Source organism: Myiozetetes cayanensis, unplaced genomic scaffold (genome assembly GCF_022539395.1).
Source record: "Myiozetetes cayanensis isolate MyiCay16 unplaced genomic scaffold, myiCay2020 scf1, whole genome shotgun sequence".
Taxonomy (NCBI): domain Eukaryota; kingdom Metazoa; phylum Chordata; class Aves; order Passeriformes; family Tyrannidae; genus Myiozetetes; species Myiozetetes cayanensis.
Window position 1 is genome coordinate 145,941,621 of NW_026086604.1, and position 21,339 is coordinate 145,962,959.

Consider the following 21,339-nt stretch of genomic DNA (forward strand, 5'->3'; position numbering starts at 1 on the left):
TACTATATCAACAGGGCTGCAGTTTTCAAAATAAAAATTCAGCTCCCATTCAAGTCCTGGATTGCAACCAAATCTCAAAAAGAATTCACTAGTATCTTTGCAAATAAAATATATATGTGAATATATATATATAGCGTGGATCATATTAAAAATATTTCATCTTGTCAGCAGTTCATATAGTGGAGTCAATGCTTAAACAGTATTTTTAGAGAAAAAACTCCGATTGGGAAACACAATTAGAACAAAGGGCATGACGATGGTTTCCAAGTGCTAGGTTGACTGAACTAATATAACAGCATTCTTCTTCTTCCATATTTCCAAATCATCTCTCACCCATGAAGGTTAATGGGAGATATTTTGTATTCCCTTATATATATACCTACAGAAGAGCACTAGCATTATTACCAGATTTTATTTCTTTCTGATATATCCCAGTGACTCATTTATAGATCGAAGAAATATTTATAATTCTACTGATTAAAATCTGCTCCAAATGCCAAAATCTGGCACAGCCCACCAATGAATCTGCTTTGGATTATTGTTTTTGGGAATTCCTTATGTCACAGATGAAAAAAATAAAATGTTAGTTCACTTTTTGTTTTCATCTTCCTTTGAGCTGCATCAGAAGCAAAAGCTTATTTATCTTCTGCATCCCAACTATTTGTTGGGATTTGGGCTATTTGTATTTTTAAAATCTATCTTTCTATGGATGAATGTTGCAGGGAAAAAATTGGCAGATTTTAGTAAATATAGTAGATTTTAGTATATATTTGACAAGGACACCACATTTTTCAAGTACCTTGAAAACAGCAACTGAACACACCTGTCCCCTAATATAAGATGTAAGCTCAGATTTAGTCACCAAGTGCCAACATTCAACTCTTCAGAAGAAACAGCTGAGCCTGTAGCAGGACACAGACACTCATAAATCTGGATTGACAGAAGGAAGCAGATTACTTTTTAGGAGTAGATTTTTAAGGTAGTTTGCCCTCCCATCTGTTCTCAGGTGCATTTCCCTCACATCTCTTGGGTAAAGCAGCCCTAAACCCCCCAGCTTTGAACAGGCTCTACTTAATCTACCATACAATGGCACTTTGGAAAACCAGCAGTCTTTGATGGTCCATCATAATTACAGTGAGGTTAATTTCCCCAGACTTTTTAGCACCAGCATCTGGTGTTACACATGACGGTGGGAAATATCTACTCAGTAAAATAAATTACAGTTATTTATGTGCCTACAGACAAATCATGCCATTTTTAAAGCCTGGAGTCTGAGGCAAAAGGTTTTCACTTAAAGTAACCCATGGGAGGATGAAGGCTTTCCATCTCTGCTGGGAGTCATCAAAGGCAACTGGACTGATTGATGGTTGGTGTCAGGATTTATCCTTCTGAAGCGTCACATGATGCCATCTGTTTCTGGTGGACCTTTCGTTACCCTTGAGGATGTTTAATACTTAAGTAGATATAGACAGATGTTTGCAAAAAAGCATCAACTACCTCAGTGCTCTGCTTCCCAGTCACTTCTCAAGAAAGGATGGACAATGGGAAATACAAATAGCTAAAGTTGCTTTGGGACTCATGGACTATGCAGGTAGCTGGCATGAAAAATATGAAGGGGGAAGCTGGGAAATGTGCTGGGGTTTAGCTGCTTCCCTCTGAGCTTTGAATTCTCCAGTATCACACCAAATGTTCCCGCTCCCAGCCTTAAGTGTACATGAGTAGAAGCAAAACAGACAGTAACATGCTGACAGTTGTTTTGACACTACTTTGTTTGTGTCCCCAGTTGTGCTTATTCATGTATTCTGGGCTGCTCTTCTGCAAAGTCACACGTGACCCTAGAAGGAAGATTGCCTCCCTTATGTAAGTGTCCAAGTTGATGAGACAGGCTCAAACGACACTTCCACTTCTCACTAATGATCCCTTCGGCCCCCTGGCTTCTTCTGGACCCTCTAACTCTCCAGCCCCCGTCTCCAGTATTTCCCAGCTCTCATTACGGCTCCTGCAGCTCTCTGATGAGCCCTGCTCCTCCGCGGTGCCCCACGCGCCCTCCGCGCGCCGCTCTGCAGATTCTGTCCGTCCTGACGATGACTGCTACTGACATGCCTATTCCTGCCTGTTTATCTACAGGCCTTCTCAGCTGATGTAACCAGAACACAAATGCATGTTTCCAGAATGCTGGGAACTGCTGAAAGAGCAGATAAGGTGAACAAGGGCACCCAGGACATGAACATTGGGGTGTAGAGAGAGAGGAGGGAAGGAAGTGCTCCAGCAAGACTTGGGGCAACCTGAACATCTCTATCCAAATCTCCTGTGGCACCCCATTTCCTTGCAAAAAGTTGTTCTTCCACAGCTTTTATGTAGTTGCATCTTATCCCCTATTCCTTCCATTGTGCAAGAAGTGGAACTGGTGGACCCCGAGGAGAACACCTTCCTAGTGGTAGAAGTACAACATATAAAGCTTGAGGATGAAGACCTCTACTGTGGTTTGAAAATTAAAAAAACTAAGCCCTAAAATGCTGTAATTTGAGCTGTAATACCTTCTTACCAAACCTGCTTTCATTTCCAGCAAGCAGATCTAACCTAGTATTTGCAATTGGAAGGTACACAATATTTTAAAATTCTAATTCATTTATATTAATTATCAGATGCAATACAAATACTACAATTCCCTCCAAGGGATTAACCTTTATTCACAGAGTGGATGTCTTCAGTGGCCCCCATGAATAAGAGCATGTTTGTCATTAAATGCAAAAATAATTACTTGATTCAGGGCAGCAAGTCTTGCTGCAGCTCTTGAGTTAAGCATTTCTCTGGGAATAGACAGGAAAAACCACAAAAATGGGGCTTTGGTATTTTAGATGTGTACATAATTTGAAAAGAATATAAGGAGATGGCTGTAAAAGTGCTATCATTCATCATCAGAGTTCCATTTTCATTTGTTTATTGGCACAGGCAATCTGAATGAACGAGGCCTCATTCCTTTTTGGGGTAAAACAACCCTCCATCACCCTGTAAAAAGTTTTATGGTCTTAAAACTCCCTAGTTTGATGCTTCATGTCTTTTAAAAGTGTTGGAGTTTTGATATATCTTCCCTCAGTGACAGCCCTATCATGTCAGGCAGAAACATAAGCCTCCATCTGAAGATCACCTTTGACCGTCCTAATATGCTTTGGTTGTCTGGGCTCTTGAAATGTAAAATTGTAATGCCCTTTTGCCTAGGCCTGTTAGAAGCTATTTTGCTATTACCTGTGATTTTACCACACGGGACAGTGATAGTTCCCTATACCCATTTCATTTAAACAAAGAGAAAATCTGACACATTACCATAAACCTCTTTCGAGCCCAGTATGGTCTGCTGAGAAATTTGCAGTGATGGAGATGTATCAACATTGGGTGAGACAGGAATTTATGGCTACTTCTACACTAATAAATTAAAAGTGCTCAAGAACATTTTCTGGCACTCAGGAGAGAAGCAAAAGATCATCTTGCTCCATAGTATTAAGCTTCTTCATACTCTGCACTGACCACAATTTTCAGAGGGGATAGTGCCTTGCCTGTGAAACTCCCACAGAGCTGGCCAGTTGATGGATTCCCATATGGTGGGCTATCAGTTCTCCTTCACAGGTGGCCACATACACTCTTTCTTGTGTTTCTCAATTAGATATCATGGCTGCTCATTTAGCAACAGCCAGTAACTGACTCTATGAAATGGTTTTATACAGAAGCAAAGCCCCCATGCTGAAGACCATGTAATGCAAATAGCAGCCCTATCTTACACATTTGTGCTGTACATCACAGGTGCCTCTTTTGTATGCTTTGTTTTGTTTGGTTTTGTTTTCTGTTCTTTTTTTTGACCACACACATCAAACTAAAGGGAACATTATCAAACAAAATAAAAAGAAGGTATTAGGGAGACACATGGGACCCAACTCCTCCTTATGCTACTTAGGGTCTGTCACTTGGGAACGTGATTCAGTGCAGGAAATTGCTGTGAACTTCTTCTCATAGATTAAGCTACACATAAAGCTGCAGTCTTTTCTCTTCCCCACCCAAACAATCTTCCCAGTCTCAAATCTCTCTCTTGCACATCTGTCAATCCAGGATCCGTGCTAAATGACCCTTCATCCTTCTCGTCCTTCTCCTCCTAGGATGTTTGTTCCCATCCAGGCTGCATTGGTGGTCAGGACAACCTTCTCATGGTTGGGAGGGAGACTCTTGTGAAAGAACAGGATGAAGTGGAAGTACTAAGAAGTTATGCAGCACCTTTCCAGAACACCTCTTCAAGGAACTGTCCTATGTGGACTCGTAGGAAAGGCACGTAGGAAGGGACAAACCCCTTAATTCCAAGAATGTGACATTTCCATATCTCTGCATGTCTCAGTCATGGGTCAAATTATAACAGAAAAAACATCCATTAAGGTTTCCCAAAATGTGGAAGCAGAGTAAAAAGATGGGTTTCAGCTGCATCTGACTTTCTCAGAGAAAAGTTTCCACTGATTTAACCAAAGCAGGTCACTTCAAATCTCATCCAAACCATGCTGAGCAGCTCATGCTCATGCCAGGCACTGAAATTACCATAGGGAAACAGAGGATTGGAAGGTCCTCTTGGGTCACCAAGTCAAGTCCCCTGCTGACATGTGTTGCTTCTTTCAACATCTAATCCATTTCACGCACTGCTGGCTTGGGGCTGGTCAGTCTTAATGGAAAGTTCTCCCAAACAACCTCACCAGAGTGATAATGAGAAGCCTCCTTTCCAATCCCAGTAATGGTACCTACAGTGATTTATATTGCTCTGTTTGGGGATGAGCAGTATCCTGTCACTTAAACTGTTCTCCTCCCATGCCTAGCTCTGCATTGCCCTCATCAACTTCATATTCCCATGCTGTGCTTTTCCCAGTAGACCTTGATCTTTCTTGAGGATCAGTCATCAGCGGGATGTATAACATATGCAGTATTGCAGATCACTATGCAATAGCATTCATATTGTCTTTTTTCCTCTGTGATTAGCATTCCTGATATGAATTAGAATGTTATTTACTTTTGCAGTGGGTGCACTGTATGGGTACATCCCTGCATCATAGTGGCTCAATCAGCCAGGGGGGATTGCCCATGGGGATTTCTACACCTGAGTTTTCCTCCTAATACTTCAGGGACAGAAAAAGGTAGTTTTAGGGGCTATTTAATCCAATGCATTTAGATTTTTTGGGTGGTAAGGTATTTTATGACTTTGTAGACTCCATTTACCAGATCTGACTACAAAGGCACCTCCAAGCAATTATTTCAGATGTAGATGTCCATGATGACTAATACATATACAATTTCTGCTGGTAAGCTACTTGATGATAACATAAATTCTTAAATAGGGCTGAGTGCATGACCTTACACTTTGTATTTCATAATTCCATGCATCATGCATTAATTCAATAATGGTTATGCAATCCTGCCTACAGGATAGAGTGATACCCTAGAAATTGGTGGTGCTTTCTACCTTTGTATTGTATTCTCAGAAAAAGGTATTAATATTTTCCTGAATGGATAGTGGGGGGCTGGGGGGGGGGGGGAGAAAGCCTAGCACTGATCCTAAAGGAGTAATTTCAGCCTTATATTTTGCCTTTCAGGTAAATTCTGAAGATGCCACTTTCCTGGTTACAGACTCTACATCTTGGCATGCCTGTGACTCCAGTAAGACAAAATCCACCACAGAAATGCAGCAGTCATTTATCAGCTCTGATGAATTGGGGAACAGTGGTGGACTTACCATGGCAGTACTGGGGCGTATGTGAATCAGACAGAGGTGAGACAATGGCAGTCCAGAACTCAGCCCTGAGGGTGAGTTAATGCACTGCAGCTCTTAGCTGGGGTTGACACTAACTGGTGCTTTTTGGGTGCTGTCTGTCAGACACAGCCCGATCAAAGCATGAGCAAAGACAGTGGGGGAATTTCTGTGCCACATCAAGCTGTCCTTCACTTGGTGGCACTTCAGGAGAAGTCGGCAGAAAACACGTTTCATCTGTGTGGCCGTCAGGAGAATAAAAAAGGGTGGCTTGGCCAGTGCACGTCACACACGCAGAGCGAGGTTGGAGGTTGTTCTGTCCGTGATTGAGGTGTCAGTTTTATTCATGCACGTTGTTTGCACCCATTACACACAACTGTCCCCTGAGAAGTGGCTGATGTCATATCGACTCTCACACTGGCTGACCCCCAGAGCAGGGGCCACCAAGGAACTGCCTCGTGACCTGAATTCTCCTACATCTTCTTAATAATTCCTGTCTCAGTGATTTTCCTTATTAACCTCAGTAATATGTTAAGGCCTTCTTAAAACTTAACAGTAAGCATAATTATTCAGTCAGCTATTTCAGAAGCTCTCTCTTACAACTGAGGGAGAAACTTTTATTATCTGTCTGGTTTGGCTTTACCTTCTAAAGCAGCTTCAATGACTCTGAACTGCCATCTGACAGTAGTAGCATAGTTTTGTTGTGCGAAAGAAGTTTCACAGCACACAGTTTTCCAACTGTGTTGTGAAGTTTAGTTCCTTGAAGATGACTCACATATTAGTTGACCAGCAGTAAATATAGTTTCATGTGGCATTGCACATAAATTGTCCAAGACATTTTTAGGATATATGAATACAAACCAAAGACTAAAGATTTACTAAAATTCCTTTCAGCAGCTCTGCTGCTCTATAACACGATGTTGCCCAGGGCGGTTACTAAGTTTCCTGCATTTTCTTCTACCATTCCTTTGAATTTATGTTAGTGAGGCTGGATAAGGCCTGCAAACAGAATCACCAAACGTGCCACAGAACCTCAGTGGTTTGTAACACTTTCAACACCAGTCTGCAGCCCTTACAGGACTTTGAGAGAAGCTCTGCTTTGTAATACTTGGCCCTGGAGTTGGGAAAGTGAGCACAGAAAACCCCACACGTACTGGCAGATGTGACAGATAAAAGTATTTAGTCTAGATGAATGTGCAGATCTGCTACATCAGGAAAAATGCTGTAGGGTTTCCTCCATGCCTTCAGAGACTACAGAACCATTTAGGGTCCAGATGAGATACAGCCTCAGGATAACATTTTTTATCAGAACTGACTCTTGAAACTCAGAGGAGGAACAAGGACCTCAGCAAGTTAAAAGAGAAACTCTACTAGCACAGATCACAATGGTGTTACAGGTAAACATTTTAGCACTTGACTATTCTCATTTGAAAGGGCTCATGGTGCTTTTCAGATATCAGAATTTTTGGGTCTGATGACGTTCAGTAAATAAATGAATTGGTAAGTTCAACCCACCCTCACTGAAGAAAGGAAGAATTTATCTGATGCCAGAGGAGTAAGATGACCTCCTCTCTACCTGCTAATCAACATCATGAAATCTCCATGTAACGCACTTAAGGCTGGATGAGTCTCATGATTCAGAATCTGTTCTTTTCATCACCTATGAATCATTCCTTTTTTTCTTTTTTGAGTGACCCACACACAAGAACCATTTCTATTTAATGGTCTTTGCCACATCCTTACAGAACTGTGGGCTGAAAAAAATAAAGCTAGCATTTTGCTTTCAGTTGACCAATAACTTCAGATTATCCATGCTGACAGAGTTTTTCAATATCTGGTTTTACATCTGGGACAGCCTTTTCAAAGCAGTGAAGGTTAAATATATGTAGATAATGTTAATGCAGTCTCTGCTGAACCAGATTTCATATTTAACAGAACTTATGTACACTGATGAGTGCTAATATCTAAGGGCATCAGATGTTGCTAATTCACATCTTTTAATAATCCATGAATATTTCAAATGTTAACATTTTCCCCAGAATTTAACACATATTATTTCCAGTTTTCATTATCATACACAGAATGCATTGCTTAATGGCAGGGGGAGATTAACTTTCTGGATTTCTGGCTAAACTCTCCCAAAAGATATAATAAATAATTTTTTCCTAAATAAAGTAGCATTTTTTCCCAGTTCCTGTAATCAAATTTAATTCCAAGAAAAAATTATAGAAACAGTAAGTTATGGAAAAAAACCCATAAGTAATCTGCCACTTTCTGAGTAATTACAGCTTAACTTCCGACTTTTATAAAAAAAAGCTCTAAAAAATATAATTTTCCCTTGCAATCAACATTTTCAGCACAAAAATAACTGTTGAAATATAAATTAATGTAAACAAAAGAACACGCTCTGTTCTTCTATAAGCTCGTTCAAGAACTTTTTTATCCCAGCAGCTGAGAACCAAAACATTGTGTACTTAAAAGCAAAACAACCACTAAAACCAATCAGTAGCAAACCCCACACGTTTTTTATAGCAGCATCTACTATTAAACAACTCACTACATAAACAGTAAGGCCATTAGAGCCACAATGTCAAAGATGCTCTGTAAGCTGAACAGCAGAAACGTTTCCACAATGACTGAAAGCCAGCAAAGCGCTCCTTAAGATGTCAACAGGGAAATATAATTCAGCCTTAATAGGTTCAGAGCTTATGTAAGCCATGCTTATGGGGTAGTCTATTAAAAAAAGCAGGTGAGCCAGTGACATTACAGTAAACACAACCTGTAGCTTCCTAGAACGTGCAGGCTAAAGACATTTGAAACTCCAGTCAAAGACACTGTGTTGTCTTTGAGGTTCACATGTTCTGGACTAAAAATGAAGGGAAATAAAATATGTCCCAAAACAGCAACAGCTGAGGTGATATTCACACCTGTAGAAAAGAGATCTGGAATCTTTTCATCCCCATGAGCGGCCTAAGAAATAAAATAATTATAACCAGCCCAAGTGACTTCTGGTAAAACATTATCTGCTCTAAAAAAAACCCAGCAAGCCCTCATTCCCTATGACTAATGCAATGTTAGCAATTTTGTATTTGGGATAGGAACAAGCTTCTCTGGGTGACAACTTGGTTCATCAAATTAAAGTCATGAAGCGATGTGAGATTTGCCCTTTCTGGATTAAAAAATGGTACATTTTCACACACCCACCAGGAAAGGAAGAAAAAAAACCCAACATCGTGAGAACTCACCACCAGGTTTCCTATCACCATGACCAACAAGAAGACAAGAAGGCACAGTGGCTGCCCAGCTACTTCCATACAGTCCCACATGGTCTCGATCCACTCTCCACACAAAATCCGGAAGATGATGAGGAACGAGTGGAAGAAATCGTTCATGTGCCACCGTGGCAAATTGCCAGTCTTGCTTATCTTCTTCACGTTGTCCAGGTAGCTTTTCCCAAAAAGCTGCATCCCTACTACGGCAAAAATAAAGACGATGATTGCCAGCACGAGGGTGAGGTTGCCGAGGGCACCCACTGAGTTACCAATGATTTTAATGAGCGTATTTAAGGTCGGCCAGGACTTTGCCAACTTGAAGACCCGCAGCTGCAAACAGAACACAAACAACAGTGTCAGTTCACAGAAGCAAGAGACATTTCAGCCAATGAATTATTAAAGTGGGTAAAACGTGAAAGATGCTAAAATGCCACAGTGTGTGCAGTACAAGGTGATTTTAGCCATACTTCCTGTTAACCCCATTACATCTATTAATAAAACATCAGCTGGGCTTCTAGGAAGAGAATTAAGTTTTCCAGAGCTATGTTCTGCCTGGTTGGATGGACAAGTTCTTATAGGCACATTCCCCCACTACCACAGCGGGGATGGGATGGAAGAACAAAATATAGGTCTTAATATTTTCTTTTACACTGCTTTTCCTCCTCAAATTAAACAGCCTGGCAGGAAGGAGTTCAGGGTTTGATCCCACAGAAAGAGAAGGAATTCCTCTGTGTTTCAGAGCAAGGCTCAGCCAGATGCTACTAGCTGTTCGCTCCCAGGGTGAAAATCACCTCTGTGCCGAGGATCACACAGTCTGTGCTCAACCCACATCACACTTAAGACCTATTTTAAGGATGTAAATGCTGCCTAGCCCTTGTGCTCTGTTTTCAAGTGAAGGTTTAATATTAGCCCTATTGAAAAGGGCTTGCTCAAAAACTGCAAGGTGACACTCAAGACAGAGATGCAAAATTTGCATTTTTGAGCAGTGCAGAGAATTTTGAAAAAAAAAAAAATTAATTCTTCTGCTAAATGCAACCATAAGGGCTTGTTTTCCTGATCTTCAAAATTGTGAAGCCATATCATGGCCAGAATGATTAGCGTGGACATCCTGGTACACGAAGTGCAACACAAATGTCAGGCTGGCAAGGAAAGTACTTTTCTCTTCCAATATGTCACCAGTCTCTCATTAATAGAACACCACTATCCCCTGCCTAACAAAGGAGCTGACAGCTAAGGAGTTCCTGTGAAAGACAGGTGCTATGTTATGTTGATCAGTTCCAGAAAAAAAAAAAAAATCACTGCTTGAATAATTCAAAGACACTTTCTTTTGACAACGTCTAAAAGAACAGTGGCATGTTTATAACATAATTTAGGAATAACAACTTCTAAAAAACAACAAAGTACTGGCTCTTGCATTTTTTGGGCTATCAATTATCTGCTGACTATGCTAACAGGTGTGCAGGTACAAACTGGCAGATTTTTGTTACAAATTGGAACTCAAATATTTTAAGTGTGCTACAAGTACCTGGCACAGCTAGAAGGAATCAAATTATGTTCTCATTTACCCTGATGCAAATCTGGAACAATTCCATTTATCCCGCAGCCTATAATTAGTGTCATGTACTGCTCACCAGTTTGCAGCAATTATCGGCAGATGCATTTTTAAGAAAACAAGTTGCATTCATGTCAGAGTTTATATGTAATAAAAGAAGATGGGTAAGAACAGAAAAAGACCATTACCAGTCGAAAGGAGCGTAAAACAGACAGGTTTCCCATGCTGGACAAACCCAGTTCCATCAGGCTTAGAATAACAATTATGCTGTCAAAAATATTCCAGCCCTGCTGAAAATAGTAGTAGGGGTCAAGGGCAATTACTTTGAAGACCATTTCTGCTGTGAAAATCCCAGTGAAGACCTGCAGAAAGAAAAAATATGAAGTCAAAGTAACCTTTTAAACACAACTCCTTGCTTGCAGAGTTTCCATTGCTGCAGGTGAACACAGCAGAAAGCCAAAAACATTTTTCACAAACAAATACTTTCTTTTTCATGGCTGATTCTTTATCACTATTACAATTTTGTCTTATCTTTTCACAATAATACACTGCTGTAAACTTACAACAACATCTGATTTCAAGCTCTGGATTGGAACATACATTTCTATCTCCTTCCATCATCTGAAAAAATCCCAGTGGTAAAAAAAAGAAAAGTGTAAAGGTGTCTTTTATAAAGGTTAAATCAATTCATATCAGTGGAGAAAGCTGAGTGAATTCAGTGTGAGTGTTAAGGGTTATTTGGGTTGTAGTGTATCTCCTGTATTATCCCTTTTTATTTTGTTATTATTATCAATAGAAGGGCAACGCACGCCTCCAGTTATTCTGAGGTTATTGCTGGCAGAGAAGACGATTAGAAACTCTAATTTGAGTCCTGCTTTTTTTTTTTTTTACAAATAATCACGGCAATTTTCTTTTCACTGCATCTTGGGAACACATTGGTTATTTATGACCCAGTTCAAATGTCATATGGTGGAACTTCTAATTGGAACATTTTTCTTTAAAACAACATATAAATATTACCTATGAGGCAGAGGGAGAGGGGGGAGGAAGGCTGCTGACAACAAATTCAGTTTTAACACATTCCTGTAAAGTATCCCAGATCTTGTCCTTTTATATGCCCTCCTTAAGTAACAGTTTAAATGCACAATGCAAAGCCACAGTCAATTTAAAATGACAAAATGTGAGCACCAAGTTCTTCGTATACTGTTTTATTTTCATTTCAAATCCTAGTACAAGCTGCACAGAGCTTTGTGTTTCTGGAAAATTCTGGAATTTCTGGTATTTCTGAAACAGAAATACATTTTTCTGCAGAAATAGATAATTTCTGGAAATGTATTTAGTAAAGCACATGGTTTTCTGTGAAACAATCAACATTAATGCACTTATTTGGTCAAAAAAGAGGGGGGGATACAGAGCTCACACATCACTAACATACAGTCAAGGAGAAATGTTTTCCTTACAAGAAGCTGAATATTTGCAGCATTAGCCCAGCAAAACTGATCCACTCTGAGCAACAGTGATGAGACACCCATTAAGATGTGAAAGGGAAAACTTAAGATCATGTAATTATGACATTAAGGAATAAAAATAAATGAGTATAGCCTGCATTTGAGGAAGGTTTGGCTTTACTCTCTAATGCTTCTGGAATTAATTATTCCAAGTGGTCATTTTACACAATTCCTTATGTAAATTACCTTCTCTTTCTCATAAGGAAAATGATACCTTGGATTGCAGCAATACTTTGGGGGACATAACAACTTCCCATCACCATCTCATACCAAGAACACAACAAACAACCCGTCTCATATTTCTAACTAGCCAACAATTTCTGAGTCACGGTGGTTAGAGACACCAAAGACTCCCATCATAATGCTCTCAATTTTCCTAGGACAGAGAACAAGACAAAACTGGATGTCTGTGAAATTGTATCCAGGGGACTGCCTAAAGAAACTACGATACCACCCTGCATACGTTATGCAACCGTCTTGCTGGGAAATGACTCAGGAGGATCACTTTCTTTGCCTGAATCATTTTAATCAATAGCCTTCTGAGAAGGAAATGTCACAGCAAGGCAGCAAAATACCTGGGCCTTCCTAGAGGCATCAGGAATGGTGTATGTGCACCAGCTACAGATTTCAAACAGCGGTTGCCAAACCGCCGGCACCTGGTACACGATGGCTGAGCTTGCACAAGAGGATGGATGTGGATGTGTCATATGAGAAAGCTGGAAAGAAAACAAGTAGCTTAACATCCACTGGTGCCAAATATGACACTGCTGATTTGAAGGACTTTGTCTTTAAAAAAACCCCAAATCTTTTACCTATCGTTTCAGCCATTTAGGCTTTGATATCGCATAGAGGTATGCCAGCTTCGAAAAGGAAAAAAAAAATTAAGGGAATCTTGCTCTATCTAATTTTTTGGGTGGAGTGTGGGCAGATGAAGCATGTAAAGATGTACATGTGCTTGGCTGGCCTTTTGCTCACATTTAAAAATGCTGATTCCTGTAAGTGATGAACTGAAGGAGTCTGAAAGCAGCAGATACTGGATGAAGCGGATGGACAATCAGAGAGGGAGAGCTCCAGTGCCTGCCAGATCCAGAAAAAGCAAATTTATGTTCCACTCTCATTCTTTCATTTCACTCAGAAACATTTGTTCTGAGTAAAAAAATGCCAAAGACCTGCCCTCTGTAATGTTTCCGCCTGTTTAATGCTGGAATAATCACTTAGAGAGGGTTAGATCCAACAGGAAGGCGACAGCCAGCCAGCGTGGGGGCTGAGGGGGGGCTGGCAGTCTGCAGCTTAGGGGATGCAGTCACCTGGCAGCCTGCCCTGGGGCTGGGACTCCCTTCCCTTTCACAGGGAATTGCAAAAAATGTCAATTTTCATTAAAAATGACTTTGCAAAATCCTCCACAAAATGGAGTTACCTTTGTCTGACCTGCTCTACTCACAATCAATCCAGTTATGCAGGGATTTAGTAAAGATGGTGAGGGTGAGCTGGAACAGTCTGGGTTCTCACAGATCCAGCCTTAGATCTCAGAAGAAGGGGAGCCCCAAGACATCAGCCTGCTACAAAAAATACTGGCAGTCAGGCTGTTTTGCTTACTTTACATTTTAACACAAAGAGCAGAAATGGCTCTAGGCATTGCTAAGAAACTCACAGTGAGATTTTTTTTTTTGCAAAATTTTGCAGAATTTGCTTTGCAAAATTTCTCCTGCCAAAAAAAGGCAAAACCAAACCAAACCATGTGTCTCTCTACAAACTTTCTCTCTTTGCCAAAAATTAGGAGTTGTGTTGGCAGGAGGGGTGCCAGGGCTGAAGTTTCCCTGCCTGTGGTCTGAAAGGGAGAAGCTGATCTGCCAAAAGCAGGGAGCAGACACCTTGTCTATCCCGAGTGCCAGAGAGGGAATTAACAGCACTGCCACCTGCTTTGGTGGACACTGGGTCAAAATGAACTTTTTTAGAAGTCATCTTAGAAGACCACAAATTATTGAGCAACAAGAAGGAATGCTGGCTGCAAAGTGCAGCTGGGTACAGTCCTGTGAGGTGACTTTCCAAGCTATCCTTATCTACTGCTTTCTGCAGAGGGCAAGAGAGACCCAAACAGATTTCTGCTTAGACAACAACAGAGCAAGATTTTCCAAGACACAGCAGCTGAAAAGCTGGATTCTAGTCCCACAGTCTAGGAGAATAACCTCAACCTGCTCAAGGAAGCCCGGAGGACCAGGGTGAAGAAAAAAATCGGTATGTGACATATCACATATTCTAGGACTGATACAAAATGCCTAATTACTGCTACTACCCACCTAAACCTGCCAGTGCAGGATGCATCTCACTAAAGTCAGATATCACATCCATAGTGACTCTGCATACTCCCACCATGGTCGATGGTTACTACAGTCACTGGCCTCCAGGCCACAGTTCACCTTATCCAAAAGTAAATATCTTTACAACATCACATTAATGTGGTTTAAAACTGTCCATTACTCTATATTGACTTTAAAGGGAGACAAAAGCAACTGGCACAGAGACAAACTCCTACGCTATAAATACCTAATGTTAGGTGATACGAATCCTGCTTTGAGACACTGCAGCCTTTGTTTTTATAGAATTAAAGGGCTTTTTTAATCTCTGCTGTGAGCTTCTCAAATGCAAAGTTAGCAGCATCCACACTCCAGACTCTCCAGATTACTTGTGGTCCTATAGAACATCTCTGCTGCTACCACTACATTTTAGAGGCAACTCCACCATGCCATAGCTAGATGGCCTGTGCCTTTTCCAATTCAGACTCTTCTAAAATTAAAAGGATTTTAAACATTAAGTTTTAAAGCAGTAACACAAGGTAACTTTTAAACATAACTCAGAGAAAGATGATTAAAGAAAAAGCTTCTTTTTTGTAGTAACTGCAGAATTTTAGTGGACCCCTGGGTCACAAATTGTATCATATTGCCTCTGGAAAGGCTTTTATGCTGTCCCTGCAGCTTGGCTGTGGACTGTCACTCTGCTTTTCCTTGGAGAAGTGTGGTCTCTGCTTGCTTTGCAGCTCTGTACCCTTCTGCTCTGGCTTGCACGTTAAGAGTTTCCCCTCGAAGCATCAGCCATGCTTTGCTCCACGTCCCCTTTGCCCCTGCGTTTGCATGGACACAGCACATGCCTCTGGAAAAGGCACAGCAGGGCATACAGGAACATACAGAAAATGTACTATAGGCATCTTCCTGCATACATATCAGCGCCCCATTATCAAACACCACTCTATTTCATTCCAAGATATTGCCTTGCTTCTGTACATTTCTTTTCGTACTTAAAAGTCACTATTAGTCACCAAGAACTGCTGTCTTATCATTGCTTTACCAGAAATCCCAAATAAAGCTCATTAACCTTTCCCTTATCTCATTTCCCTAAACAGATATCTATCAGGAACAGCCCAGAAACATGGGTTTAATGTTCACTAATAACATTAAAATATGTTAGCTTGATAAAAACAGGCCCTTGAAATTCTCTTCACCCCCAGAAAGAGGAGCCCATGTGGACTGGCTGGATATGTCATAGGCAGAGCAATCCTGGCAGTGTATCAAAACACTGGGTATTCCCAAGCCACAGCCAACCCTTTAGAAAGCAGGAAATACACTCCTCAGGTAGCACTTCAAGATCAGGGTGACTTACCAAATTACCTATGTAAAGCATGTGGTCAAACTCCTTTGTCATCTTATAATGCTCCAAGGCCATGAAGAGCGTGTTCAGCACAATGCAGAGGGTGATGGTGAGGTCAGTAAATGGGTCCATTACCACAAACTTGACAAATTTCTTGATCAAGAGCCAAAGAGGGCAGCAATCCCAAATGAGGAATTTAACAGCAAAGTGGTTCCAGCAGGGAGGACATTTCTGGTGTGATTCCTCAAGCTCTAAGTCACAAGCAGTAAAGTAACAGTCAATTCACGCTGAGTTATATGACAAGAGAACACTTAAAATGACTCATAACACAGAGGAAAGCCCATGAATTACCCAAATTTTTTTAAGGGTAAAAATATTTCTGTCCTAACAGGTTGGCAAATTGCATACCTCGGGGGTTTTGCCAGTTGACCTGCACTTAGCAGACAGTGACCTAGTCTGAAAGTAATAACCTTTTAAAAGTGCACAGGCAAAAAGGGAGGATCACACTAAATATGTTAAGTCTAGTATTATATGTAGGCTTGGATTCTTATTCAATTTTCCATTCTGCCAAGTTCAAATGGATAAGAATACACTGTCTTCATTTAACTTAGATTGGAATATATTTTTTCATCCCAGGTCACATTTTCAAAGTATCTTAAGTAATACCTTTTAAAGCAGTTAAGAGATGAAAGAGCTTAAATCCAATATTAAAGCTGATTTAAGTACTTGAGAATGAGAGTATCACTGGCTATCAACAGAGCTTCTGTTCTTGATGTGCAATCCAAAAAGGTGTCAAACATTTGATTCTTCTGAGGCCCGCATACAAAACCAGGGACCCCATAAGCCCATTTGAACATGCTACTAAAACTCCAGTGTGCTTTTAAAAGATGCTTTTAAAATATTACCTATAACACAACTTTTATATCCTCATTTTACTTGCAGACAAAAGACCTGAAATAGCTTCATAAGTATAATTTGTGTTAAATGATGAAAAAGAAAAGCCAAAAAAGACAGTTAATGGGTGAATGACAATGATTAGTGGAATTGCCTAATGCTTTCCTTTTCTGATTCCTTTATGGGCATGGAATGCTGTATAACAGTTTTAGTCTATATAATTAGAACCTGCACTGATAACGGGAAATCTTCAGCCAAGGCTGTTATTTCCATCAGTTCATAAACAGCCTCCTCTCCCAGGGCAGGAAGCGTCCAGGACAAGGGGAAACAACCTCAAGCTGTGCCAGGGGAGGTTCAGTTTGGATATTAGGAAAAATGTTTTCACTAACAGAGTGGTTAAGCACAGAAAGAGGCATCCCAGGGAAGTGCTGGAGTCACCATCCCTGGGAGTGTTCAAATAATGAGTAGATGCGGCCCTTTGTGGGCAGGGGGTATTTGGTTGGACTTGATGATCTTGGAGGTCTTTTCCAACCAAAATGGTTCTATGATTCTTTATCCATTTTTCTTCTTCAGACAACAGGGATGTGGTATTAGGTGTCTTCCAGCAAGCTTTCAAAATATCAGATTATGTCCTATAAGCACAGGTTTTGCACAAACATCATCCACATTGCTTTTGAGAGCTTTGGGAAACCAAATTGCTTCCAAGAAACAACTGTCTTTCCAGTCTCCAAACAGAGGGCTTATAGGTAAAGCCTAAAATGATGAGAGAACCATCAATTTGAATGCAAAATCATAATTTTGCCTTTTTTTTTTGGTTTGTTTTTTGAAACCTGCTTCTGAAAGTCATGAATAGTTTAAGGTGATCCCTTCCTAAAGGATATAATTTATAATTTTCCAGGTTAATCTAGAACACATCTATCTACATCCTTACTCCTCACAATCATACCTACCCAACCCTACTTATCCCACTATTTTTATTGTGGGGACCTTCATGATGGACACACATCAGATGAGTGACTCTTTTCCCTGAGGTTCCACTCAACACAAACCCCTTTAAGCCCAGGTTGCTGCTAAAAGAGATAGTTTCACCCTCCTCAGCCTAAACCACATGTGATTTCTCTGTCCTTTTGCCAGCATTTGTGCCCCTGGACCTTCTGGGTGAGCTGGTTCTGCTCTTTGATCCAGTTGAAAATCATTCATACAGTCAAATCAAAGTGCAGGAACATAGCAAAGGAAAGGAGGAAGGTGTGACTGTCCTCTTTCGGCAGCGATGTGGTATTAAAATTATTTAATCAATTAAGAAGTCACATAATTTCCCAGCACAGATGATCTTTGGAAATCACAAGAGATTTAACATTTTTAAAAAATGTCTGGGAAAAACAGACAGATGCTGACTACCCAAAAGCTGAGGGAAGAAACCAGGTAATGAAAGGGGAAGGAATTTGTGGTCTGGCTGTTTCAAAGTATAGCACAAATCATACAGCTGTGAGTATAGTTAAAACCCATGGTATATTTTATTCTGATATGATTTTCCTCTTGTTAACAACTATTCAATTTCAGTGACTAATCAAAGTCTGGGAGTTAGAAGACCTTTGATAAGGATTGAAACAGTTTTCTTCTATATAGAATCATGGAATCATTTATGTTGGAAAAGACCTCCAAGGCAGTACAACCTTGAGTACAACCATTAATCCAGCACTGCCAAGTCCACCACTAAACCATGTTGCTGAGTGTCACATCCTCTGAGTTATCCTAGACTTGATGGTCCCTATTTCTGTGGTATAAAATAATAGAAAGTGCCATCAAATAAATAAGAAGTCCAGCTCAGGTCTTTTAGGCATTCTTAGCACATTATAAAAAAAAAAAAAGGCAAATCAATCAGAAAGGTGATTGCTAAAAACCCCACAGGAAACAAATAAAACCTTTGCAGACTACATTAAACACTGGAATACACTGAAGTGATTATTTCCCTATTAAGAATACAACTCTATATTTATGTAGACATATCTTCTGGCCACAGTGTTGGTGCATACAACCACGGGAGAGGGAAAAAAGCTGATGAAGAAGAAGGACTTTGTGGTTTCATGCTGGCCTATCTCCAGGAGATAAGTCCAGTTCCTGTCTCTAAGGCATCTCTTATCTAAGTCCCTCTTGTCTTGCCTTGCCTTCCTATTCATCAGTCACACAGAGAATCAGGCTGCAGGAGAATCCACAACTTCCCTCGCTCCACGCTGTGTTCTTGACAGACATTTCTCTGTGCTCTTAGGTGCTACCTGCTGTCTTGTCTCAATTTACAATGTAGCAGAACACAAGTAAAGAGTCCCGGAATGTGAGGTCTTGCTACAGTTGTCTTGCTATCCATAAATCTGTGAGAGGGAAATGCAAAGTCCCCCTCTGTGGAAAGACAGAGAAGGGAAATCCTCTTACACCTCATGGGAAGCCTGATGAGCAACGGAAAAATTTGCTGAGAAATATTTGGGTGGTTAAATGGGTCCTTTGAGCATCCTTAAATTTCAAGGTGGGATTCAAGCACCCACCACGCTGTTGTGTCCCTGTTGAGGGAGTGAGAACTCCCCTCCCCCCATAGCTTGGATGTTCTGTATGTAGCTGGTGACTGCACATGCCAGGCTTTCCATCAACCCCAGAGAGATGAGATGTAAATATATGTACAGTCACCCAAACAATCTGGCCCTCCACTGCCCTGCACCTTGGTGAGCCCTCTATAAACATAATGCCACGGCGGCACAAAATCTTACCAGCTCCAATTTTGATTACACCACCAGCATTTTCTCAGGACTTGTACAAGCCCATGGTTAAGATAGGGATTATTTTGCCTTCTGTTACAGCCTTGCCTCTGTTATAGGGGTTGTAACAATTGTTTTTAGTCCCTTCTCTCAAAACAATGAGGGTTTAATATCAGGGTATTTTGTGTCACCTTTTCCATTTAACATGGACATGGCTTTGAGCTGGGGAGCTGAGGATGTCTCTTACCTTCCAGGGCACTGGTGATGATGCTGACAGCACTCACTGCCCTCTGTCTCTGAAAGGGCTCATCCGAGTGGTCCACGGAGGGGCGGTGGGGCATTAAAAGCTGTTTCTTGCTCGCCTCGTCTGAGGGAGAGGTCTGTGCAAAGGAACACGTTGGATCAGCAGAGTAAAACCAAGGCAGACAGAGGGGAACAGTTTCAAAACTGCCTAAGCACTATTTTTCCCATCTGAAGAGCCCAAAGCTCACTGACTTCTCACTGACATGCTGATGGGGTACAGCTTTTGAAAATGGCACTTTGAACAATTTTGGAAACGTTGTTCTGCCCTTTACGTTTGAGTAAACTGTGGGTGAAAATAAAGGAACACTTCTGATGCCAGAGAAATATCAGTGCTGCTTTACCATGCTCTTTGCTTGTGAAAAAAGCCCTGCTTAATTACATTAATTATTCCATTATTTCTGAAATGTGTTAACTGTTTAATTATACAGCTAGAAGAGGAAAAGGGCGTGAGTAACAGCTCTATTACAGATCTCTGGTATCATACCAAGCAAACTGACTCCTCAACACATGTTTTTTCTTGTTCTGAAACACTGCCAAGTCTCAGGAACATATTGTCATTCTAGTGATCTTTGGTGTTATGGACTCTGAAGCTACATAATTAGGGGAGAAATTTAGCTTCATTTTTCTCAGGAAAAAGAAAATAACCTAACTCTCTTGTTCTCGTGTTTCTCAAGTTAAAAAAAAAAAAAAACACCAAACCTAAAGAAATCAAATACCAGGAAAACAAAACTCCCAAACTGTCTTTTCTTAATGTCTCGTTTTAAATTAGTTTTGCACCTTTTTGTATACTTGGGTTTTTGAAGTCAGACAGAAACACAGTATAGCCCCAGACACACACTGTATTAAATACTTTATATTGTCAGCTCACAGGAGCAAGATGTTAAGACTTTTATTATTATGAGCTCCCACTTCATATAGAGACAAATCCCACTTGGTTTACTCCTCCAGATCTTACACAGGCGGAAGGAAAAGTGGTGGTTGAAGTGTAAGGATCTGTGAAAGCCAGGCTCAACAACATTCTCTGCCACGGACCTTCTGGCTGAGACACTCAGTTTCCCCAGACAAATTATTTAAAGCCTCTGCCCTGCTCCTCCAAGCACACAGGTTGTGAGGTTCGAGACACTGTGTAAGCAAGACAGATGTAGGAGATAGATCCTGATGGCTCTTGCTTTATAGCTCAAGGAACAGTGGAAGGAGAAGAAATTCCTACAAAGATGAGAGACCCTGGTTTATACAGATGTCAGAGTAGCTGATTTTGTTTCTCCACAGTCAAATGAGCTACAGGAATCCGATCCAGTCTTCTGGATCTTCTCATCACTTGGGTCTGAAATGGCTCTAACCACCCTCATCAGAACCCAGGATGCCAACTGAGATGTGCCATGTGCAGTAGCTCTACAGCTGTGCCCAGCACATGCACCCAGAGGGATTCAGGATCCCTCCTCTTCACCATTTCTATACCAAAACTGCTCTTCAAGAAAGGCAATTCCATGGGAATGGCAGGAAAAAAGTGCTCAAGCTCTGCGATTTGTCTTTCTGGAGCGTGACCTCTTCAGGGCAGGGGACATCAGATGACTGCAAAGGGCAAAGATGTTTGGCCACAGGTTGACACTAAAAATAATAAGCAGGATGCTGGTCCCAGGTCACTTCCAAG

At 40.9% G+C, this 21,339-nt stretch overlaps 1 protein-coding gene across 7 annotated transcripts in view; it reads right to left on the reverse strand.

Moving 5' to 3' along the window:
* The window catches only part of LOC126642037 (sodium channel protein type 5 subunit alpha-like), a 214,699-nt gene that overhangs the window by 83,856 nt on the left and 109,504 nt on the right, over nucleotides 1-21,339 (reverse strand). For all 7 annotated transcript variants that reach the window (XM_050319342.1, XM_050319334.1, XM_050319325.1 and 4 more), the window contains 4 exons: nucleotides 19,633-19,765; nucleotides 15,760-15,998; nucleotides 10,786-10,959; nucleotides 9,019-9,375 (listed from right to left, as the gene is read on the reverse strand). In XM_050319342.1, the coding sequence (XP_050175299.1) occupies nucleotides 9,019-9,375; nucleotides 10,786-10,959; nucleotides 15,760-15,998; nucleotides 19,633-19,765 (903 nt within the window). The remainder of the gene's footprint in view (nucleotides 1-9,018; nucleotides 9,376-10,785; nucleotides 10,960-15,759; nucleotides 15,999-19,632; nucleotides 19,766-21,339) is intronic.